Source organism: Rhea americana, unplaced genomic scaffold, assembly GCF_003343005.1.
Source record: "Rhea americana isolate MKP2758 unplaced genomic scaffold, rheAme1 scaffold_144, whole genome shotgun sequence".
In the NCBI taxonomy this organism is placed as follows: Eukaryota; Metazoa; Chordata; class Aves; order Rheiformes; family Rheidae; genus Rhea; species Rhea americana.
In genome coordinates, this window is record NW_028185528.1 from 1110011 (window position 1) to 1119740 (window position 9730).

Genomic DNA, 9730 nt, shown 5'->3' on the forward strand with positions numbered 1-9730 from the left:
ACAGGCACTGATTTGCTCTGCTGGTGACACTGATATCTACAGCACTCACTGGCATAGTGACTTGCTAATGTAGGAATAAATTGGCCTGCATAAAATGAGTCAGTTTARTGTCCACAACAGACTAACAGATTCTGATGATACAAGACTGACTCATATTTAAGCACGTGACCTGAAAGGAATGGGCTCTGTATGCCGTGATGTATCTTTTATCCATTATGTTTCCTAAAGAAAACCTTGTGCTTGAGAGAGGAGGGATCCCAAACTGCCAGTGTATATGTTATTTAAATCCAGAACCTGAATTCAAAAGGGGCAAATCTATAAGACAAACAGTTACACCCGCTATGTGAAAGAGGCTCAAGCAAGAAGAAAACCAAGTAATATACAACCTTAACGGATATTCAATAACTGCTAGCATTTATTACACTTAGAGGGCTTTAATACCTGTCGTAGTACTTCTTATGACCATTGCTCATCTTTCAAGTAAAGAAAACAGACAACTTGATCCCCATTGTCAAGTAGAAGACATCTGATTGTATGGATGTCTGGGTCTGCATATTTGCAGGTTTCATACGCTATGCTCAGAGCAGCTCCTGAGCTTGTTCAAATTTTCTGCAGATTGCAGTGACCCAGATTTACTCAAATGGACTTAGAAATGTATTTCTAAAATTTATTTTTTAAGTTTTTCTTTGTTTCTGAATAACATATTTTGAACTCATCTTGACAAGAGAAAAATAAAAGCTCCTCTCTCCTAAAACTACCACCACATCAAAAACAGTTTTACCATGAGCAGGGGGAAGGCAGAGGAACCCCCAAAAAACAGAACACCAAAACTTTTTTCCGTGAACCATCTAGCTACAACTCCTCTCTTCAAATAGAGGAAGGATGTTTATCTAGCTATCTTAAATCATTAAATTCACTGTAGTGCTGTAGTCCTTCTCTCTGTAAATAGTACTATCAGGACAGATCACAAACGCTTAAAGAGTCTTGCGACAGCACTGATGTTCTCTGGAAAGCACTGAGGCCACAGTTACTCTGCTGTTACTGAACAACCAGGCTCCCACTCATGTCTTTTCCCCRTCTGTTGCTAGCCTGACACCTGGGAGCTTGTTAGGACTAAGACGACCGAGCGGGAACGTGATCTTGAGCGCAGATAAACTAAGGAATATACTTTGTCACACACAGACACACACACAATACCAGAATCAGCTTTTATATCTAGTTTCAGCAAAGAGTAACAATCTCAGTTATAACATACATCACTATAATTAAAGAGACCCTAAATTAATAGGATAATTAAATATACTGTCATCTAAACTAAATTATTTTTGTAGCTGTCTCTTATGCTGGAGTTTAAAAGAATTACTGAAATTGAATCTTACCAGAAATATCTATATAATACTAAAATGCATGCAGCTATAGAAACCTTTATTAAAAAGCAAGGACTCTTAACAAACAATTCTTTGAYCTAACCTTCTCCTCTATTCTATATTTAGACTCAGAGCAAGGTACATCAGCTATGACCAAGAATCCAGAGGGAGCTTGCATTTTCACGTGGTACTACATACCCAATAATCTGCAAAACAAATGTTTCCAAAAAGACAGTTCAGACTAGAAACAACGTAGATTTCCATCTATTCAATAGAAGACTATAAAATAGTGCTACAAGACTAGAAGGTGTTTCATTGTCACCCATAAAAGTCAGCAAATTCCTTCCTGTAGCATCTGCTCATCATGCAATTAGGACAGTTGTCATTGTCTTCCTTTACCACTAGCCATGCTACTGGGACTACCAACAGCAAAAATCAGTCTTACTATTCATCATATCAGTAAGTTCTTCCAGAGTTTCTTTACATCTGTAACATTTCTAGTTACTAAGTAATATTACTTTTCCCTACAAATATTGCTTGGGATTTCCTAGATGTTTCTGTAAACTCATAAGGTAAAAATAATGTACTGAAATCTTTGTACAACTCAGTCTTATGGCTCAAGTTATGATTCTGCTTTTCAGAATAGTCTTCCACCTCTGTGGCAAACTACATTCAAAGCAGCTTTACATTACAGAGTTGTATAGTATTCCAGACATCACTAACATTGTAATCAAAGAATTTAGTGAACACTAAACACAGCATGTCTACTTCTAAATGAAAGATTAATGTAAATAACATCTGCTTGATAAATGCACTAGTGTCCTTAAAACTTTCATAATGTCAAATTTAGACATATCAGTATTACTGCACATACCATTGTTCAAGACAGTAAGACACCATAAAAAGCACTACACTTCTGGAAGACAGACAACATTTTAAGTGCTTCTCAATCTGGTTGTATCACAGGTCAGGATTTCCTGAGGCACAGTTAATAAACATTAAATAGCATTATCGGACTTTTAAGTTCTCTTGCAAACAAAGTAAAAATTAATCTGAAAAGATTCATCAGTTGTAGATATTTATTCTCCAATTCTCGCAAAAAGAAAATAAAGCAAAGCCAAAATTATCCCTTTTTTTTCATAAGGACCTCAAAGAAGTATCATCAGCTTCTTTCATAGGAGCATTAAGTTTTAAATAGCAAGACAATTCAAAAAGACAGTTGTAAACAGCGTGCACCTATCATCCCAAACAGTTCTCCTTATAATTCCATTACACAAAGAAAATTCATGAGCATATACTTTAATGGTAATTTTTGTGTGAATAAAAGCACCAATAACTTACTCCCCTTAGGCTGAAAGAAGCAAATAAGGCACCCAGAACTTCAACTTTTAAGAGTCATATCTAMATTTGAGATTCTTATTTCATATCCAAGGCCTTTAGGGAAAAAAAAAAAGCCAGAAAATAAACAGTTTTATTGATTGGTTTCTATGGAAATGAACCCAGATAACTTCTTGGCAACTATGCCTAGGCTACAGTGCATKTTGGAGAAAGCTTTCCGTTATGAGTCAGTTTCCTATGAGCCTCACACAGTAACTTTACCACATACAAAACAAAAACAGTTGTTTTACGAATCAAAACGTGTCTTAGATGCTAAGATGCATTCAAATATGTACGAGGTTGTAGTGCTTCAGCACAATTTAAAAAGGAATACTATCCTTTACATCCCACTACACACTGCCCCTCCACCTACCAATTCCAACCCTATGATCTTCAAAGAACAGTAAACTATAAGGACTAAAATTATTCAATATAACTCTTTTGGAATACCAAACTATACTTACAATTGTTGACTAATTAAACATCTATTTAACAGCCAGAACACTAAAAAATCAAGTTCTGCATATATTAAAAAAAAAAGTATCCTTTGTTGAAGTTAAGGGCTCTGAACAGTATGTCCAAAGCATACACTGCATTAATAAACTTGCACAAAAAGTTGTAATATTCAGAAACAAAAGTAAACTGTATTTCTTCAATATTCCACATTTCCTTCATGCCTGAGTCATAAAAGCGTAAGTTCTCTCCAAAGAGATTTTTTCCTAAACATTGCAAAAAAACAAACAAAATTAGTCATTTACAGACACAGAGCTTCAATGCCTCACAAATTGCAGCACTAAGCAAACATCTGGCACTGCAGGAAGAGCTTCACTTGTTTACAGTGTACTACTCTCCAATTAATTACTTTTGATACTAGATGCAGAATTTTTACAGAGCAATCATTCCCTGTTTAATGTGTTTTACTCATAATAACCAGGTTAAAGATTAGAACTAGCAACATTTCATGTCAATTATTTTGTATAAAGTATATATAAACTAATCATAATGTGGAAATAGAGTTGCTTTGGAATACTTCTACTAATGAAAAAAAATGATGGTTAGAAGGAAATGCAGAGATGTAGAATGATGCACAATGAAGGGCAAACTTAGCAGGACTATAGCCAGCATTTCAAAGGAAGCAATTATTCTCCTGTATTGAGCATTTGTCAAGCTGCATCTGCAGCACTGAGACCAGTTTTGAGCCCTCCAGTAAAAGGAGACATTGGAAAAGTCCAGGACGCATGAGGCAAGGGGCTGGAGTGGGGAACGGGGGGCTGAAGTACATGATGCAGGAGGACATGCTGGGAGAGCAGGATTTTTACAATCTGAAGAGGTAAAGGGAGATCTAAGTGCTGTCCTCAGCCATTTGAGGAATTACAAAAAAGATGGATCCAGGCTTTTCTCAGTGGTGAGCAGAGCAAAGACTAGAGGCAATAACAAGAGAAATTCCAAACAGATAAAAGGAAAGAAAGTGTTCACAGTAAGAGCAGTGAAGCAGGGGAACAGGTTGCCCACACAGACAAGGCACTGAGCTGCCTTATCTACCTTTGAAGCTGGTCATGCTTTGAGCCGCAAGCTGGTCTGCATGACCTCCAGCAGCCCCTTCCACCCTAAGTTAATTTTCCATCATTCTATGAAATGAACAAAAACATCTAAAATATGAAGGCATCAGGGTATGGTGCTTGCAAGTGGCAAATGTATCTTGATGACAAAAAAATACAGTCCTCTGTGTACTATGCTAGAGTCAAAGGAAAATCACTAACTCTATATAAAACAAAGCGCATATAGACCAGACATATGCATTAATATATTTTTTTTTCACTTTAGAAGATGTCTATTATACATCTGTTTTCAGGAACTTTTCTTTCCTGAAAAGCTAGCTGCTGCTGCCTCTATTACAAGTACTTTTATAGTAACAGGAATCTCGCAAGAATGAGACATTTTCTTATCTGCAATAACCTGCACGTTCCCTGCAAAATATGATTCATACAAACATTTTCTTGCCTACCACTGTGGCCCAACAAAGTCCCTCTTCTGTTCTGGTTTTGTTTTTTTAATATTACTCCTTTGATTTCCCTTTAACTTATTTCAGAGACTTGTTCTTCTCATCTCTGTTATTATTTCCATAGCATTACTCTTCCRCCTTGCTCCATAAGCTCTGCTATTAATATTTTAGCCTTCTTGTTCTCTTTCCTTTCAGYCCTGCCTGGAATAACCACCCCAAACCCTGTATATCATGTTACCTTTCTCAAGAATATTCTCTGAAACTTTCTGCCTTTCCTTAATAGTTACAAAGAACCTACATGAAAAAAGGAATCTTATAATTTGTTGATAGAACTCCTCCTTCTTGCCCTTTCCTTTCACAGAGGAAAGAGAGCCTGAAAGCTGCTGTTTAACAATCACCAACAGGCTCTTCACAACTGAAAAAAAGAAAATTTAATGGACATTCAGGAATCTGAAAACAGAGCTACAAAATTGCAAGTCAGGATTTTCAGCCTACCACCAATTTGCCTAACAGCACTTCAAAACTTACTGTGTTTCAATTTCTCCAACTGTAAACTGGCTACAGCTGAAAAATAATTAAAAGTAGTGCTACCCATTACCAAGGCTGAAGGCTGTCAATAAGATTCATACATCATAAGGGAAGATGAAAGTATTAAGGACAGTAGTTCCATCTGACAGGTATGTTTTTAAAACAAGTATTTCTATTTAAAAACAGAAAATTGTTTAAGCAGTGTTACTATCAGGAAAATTTTCCCCTGCAAAATGCAGTATCAGCAAGAGGAGAAACAACGATTAAAAAGCAATTTGAAGAGTCCAGTTAAGCAGAAAATGTGCTTGCTGGAGATACAAAAGGCAAATGTAGTTTTAAGCAGATGAGAAGACAACCAAGCATCACTGGAGGCAAAAAGTACTTAGTGTCTGGAAGATAAGAAATCATAAATTCTACAGTAGAAGACCTACTTATTCTACCCTGTTATCTGTTAGAGATAAGAATATATTCATGCAAGTAATGCCAGAGTTTGGGGTCGCCTCCGAAGGCTCAGGAGTTCATTGTCTCTGAAGGACCTCTCTGGAAACTTCTGGAAGATAAAGATGTTCTGACAAAAACAAACAAACAAACAAACAAAACAAAACAAAACAAAAACAAAACAAAAAACAAACAAACTACAGTACTCAGCCCTTTCCCCCACCCCTCCCTACCAGTGTTCTTGCCATGCAACTGTAGATCACAATCAGCTTCTTAATTTGGATTGCTTTGAACGTTGTTTTGTAAAAAAAGGAAGAGACAAACATCAAAAGTAAAAAATATCAAAAAGCAGATCTCAGAGGTAGCGGAACATGACCAAACCAAAAACTGCAATCATAAGAACACTCAAAAAAAAGTTACGTTGTTTCTTTTAAAGGGGGGGAGGRGAAGAGGGGAGGAAAAAAAAACAAGCTAAAAATATATCTACAAGGTTTAGAACTACTGTAGCATAAGTCTAAATAGTACAGTCTTGAAGGTACCATCTTTAAAAGCAAAGACCCTTTATCTTCCAAACCCCCAAATTCTTGTGATTTCCTCACATCTCTTCCTTTCTTTTACCATTGGTCAAGCAACAACCGAGCCAACCCAGCAGGAACCTACTCTGGAGGCCTATCAATTATTTCTTCAGCCCAGTAAAATGAGCGCAGTTGCAGACAGCCTACACTTCCCACACAACTATGACAACATTATACCAGCTTGAAGAAATACGCATAGTATTCATTCAAGCCTATACCTTGTAACATTGTTTTCAGTGCAAAATAATCATAGGTGTAATTTCTGCCCTGGAATAATTTTCTGTCCTTTCATGCTGTACATATGCAGTACTTTTCAGTAGCCTGAACTTACCTATCTTCTTTTTTGTCCCACTTTAATATTCAGAGAGATGATGTAGGTATGGAGTTGCTTGCAGAACTGGGCCTTTTATCATTCATACAGTATGATCCACACATATTTGAAAATAAGACTACCTGAATTCGTTTTCATTACAACTCACTACATATTCTGTTGCTGCCAGCCTGACTTCTTATTAAATTTCTTTCTTGAAGGAGAAGGTTTTGGAGAGAAAGTGCTAATAATGTTAGGCTATTTTACAGTTTGTCAGTATAACTGTTCTTAAAAGATTTTTTTGGTGATGGCAAAAGGCAGCAAGGCGTTGGTATGTATCAGTATGGACTTGAAAACTTAATTCTAAATACCTTTTCTCTGAAAAAAATATAATTTAGCAGACTACAGTGAATAAAAACAAACAAAAAAAGCTATTAGGGAGATGTGGTCAATTCATGTATTTATACAATATTTCAGGATAAATTGGATAATATGGAAGAACTCAAGCACATGTTTTAGAAAACATATTTTATAATGCTGCGAAGTTCACTACTTTTACAATATGATTGCCAGCTCAAACTGCAACTAACAAATACATGCGGCTAGAAAGTGATGGCCATTAAAAAGTTTTCAAATGCTGTCAGTCCACTGTTAACTTAATTTCTTTCTTATTTATTCAGACCTTTGCTGAGTCACCCCTATGAAAATCCATCTGTTAATTCTTAAGCCAACAACAAAGGCACTCCCTACATTGGCACTGCGGAATCATTGCAGGGGAATTCTCTATTTTTCTACAAGGCAACCTCAACACATTTCAGTCCCGCAGGAACGGACCAGTCACATTTACCGGGACTTCAAGATACCGGCATATGTTTCACCGCTATTCTTATTTTTAAGCCATATCCTCCTCCCTCCTCCCCCCMAAAAAGAAAAGAATCTGAAAGCTACTTTGACTCCAGCAGAGTGTTTGACATCATCACACTATCTCATGTCTCCGACATTTACACCCACACTGGTAGAGGTATTCACATATGCTTCCAAACTTTTAACTTTATCATAAACAAGCAAGGCAAAGGAGGCTAAGATTACAATAGTATATCAAAACCATCAGCCCAGTTGAAATCTAACTTATTTAAAATAGAGATGCAGTCTAGAAGATGTATGTCAGCCTGTGAAAGTGACTTTTAAGGCTGTGGGATCTGCAATAGGACTAATGGGACRTTAGTGCCTGAAGTCATGATTATCATCATCTATTGCTGATGAAAAAAGTCACTCACAAGAACATATTTATTAAAAAAAATGGAATGAGAGCAAGCACTGATGTGCTGAAGACTCTCCTACCTTACAGAGTTAAATCTAATACATACCAGAACAACAAAACGGTTAAACAAGGAGATTTTAGGCCAAAATTCAATTTTGGTGCTCCTTTTTCCCTTTGATTACTTCCATTTACAGAAAATGAAAGCAAGTAATTTAGTAAGGGCTGTAACAGAAACATATATTTTAACAAGAAGATAACTGAATAGTCACAAATATTTTTGTTACCAATTTCTGTCTAGAATCCTGTGAAAAATTTTTCAGCAAGCAATCACTTTGGTACTAACATAATAAGGCCTAGAGCACAAATCAGTGTAATGGAAGGGTTTTCTTTCTTCCCCTCTTCAATGGATACTTGAAGAGTGATCCTGTAAGCCACAACAAACCCTTATTTTGCCGAGATTCAGCCTCTGCTTGGTACCTGGAAGGAGCTAACCCCATTTTCACTCCATCTGCCCAGCAGTGCCGGTAAATCAGGAACCCACAGTCGCAGCTGATGACAGCTGTGGTGCTGATGCACGGAAGACAAAAAATAACGTCTCTGGCTACTGTCGCCCCTGCGCTGCAGAATTCAGCAGGAACAAAGTCAGCAAACCTGGATGCACACAGGAAATCAGATACTACTTGCCCATGAATCTGTCTGTGYTAATCCCCAGCACAAGCAACCCTACAGCAGGTTGCAGCAAGTTAGTGTCCAGCAGAGTAAAACACCACGGTGGCGCAAGTCATGGTAGCAGTGGACAGCTCTGCCTTCAGCCGCCCTTAGTGGCAAGGAATTGGATTTTTTTCATAAAGTCGGCAGGCTTTACAGTTTTAAGACACGACGGCACGAGTGACCAGCTTTTCTGCGACACGCTCATCTGCTCATGGATTTATTTCCCCTCCCATTTAGTGTTTAAGAGCCTTAATGTTTATTTTAAAGAGTGCGCCTTCAATACCGTCCGGGTCCCTCCCCGTTTATTCCGTTACCGCTGCCGCCAGTAACGCGGAGGAGGTTAAAACCAGTGTGCCGTTGGCGGGCGGGACATGTCACGGCGGCCCCTCGGGGACGCGGGGGCCCCCCGCCTCGCCCCTCGCGCGCCGCCAACGGCCGCCGCCAACGGCTCTCCGCGCCGCGGCGGGAAACTGCCGCCGCCGCTGAGGCGCGGAGCTAGCCCTCGGCGGCCCCCGCGGCGCCGGCCGCAACCTGAGGCGGCCCCGGCGGGACGCGCCTCTCCGGAGGGGGCAGGCTCGAGCCATGAGGCTCTGCGGGACCGGGGCGCCGCCGGACCCGGGCCCGCGCCCCCCGCGCCGGCTGCCTGCGGGCGCCCCGCGGGCACCTACCGGGAGGACTCCCCGCTGAAGCTGCCGCCGTCCAGCAGCCGCACCTTGCAGAAGAGGATGCCGTTGACGAAAGGCACGGAGGAGAGCTCGTCCAGCTCCAGCTCCACGCGGAACTTGAACTTCTTCTTCTTCATCATCATGAAGGCCATGGGTTAGGGGCCGCGGGCTCCCCGGGACGGGCCCCCACGGCGCGGTCAGCGCCGCGCTGCAGCTCCCCCTCGCACCCGCCCCGCTGCTCCCATGCCCGGGATGAGGGCGGCACCGCCGCCGCCACCGCCACGGGACAGGACGCGACGGGACGGGGCTAGAGCGCTCGCCGCGCCCGGCTCAGCCCCTAGCGGTGGCACCGCCTCCCGCTGCCCGGCCAGTGCTTACATGGCAGCCGGCGCCTCCCCCTCAAACCCACCCGCCTCCGCCCCGCCTGCTGCCCGCGGCAGGGGCAGGAGGCGGGGAAGCGGCTGCGCCGCGGCGCTGGAGCCGGAGCCGGAGCCCG

The 9730-nt window shown here is 40.8% G+C and overlaps 1 protein-coding gene across 3 annotated transcripts in view; it reads right to left on the minus strand.

The window, feature by feature from the left end:
• The window catches only part of EEIG2 (EEIG family member 2), a 29140-nt gene extending 19576 nt beyond the window's left edge, over nt 1–9564 (minus strand). For all 3 annotated transcript variants that reach the window (XM_085299066.1, XM_085299063.1, XM_085299064.1), the window contains exon 1: nt 9238–9564. In XM_085299066.1, coding sequence (XP_085155192.1) covers nt 9238–9386 — 149 coding nt within the window. In that variant the 5' untranslated portion in view covers nt 9387–9564. The remainder of the gene's footprint in view (nt 1–9237) is intronic.
• Nucleotides 9565–9730: the final 166 nt, after the last annotated feature.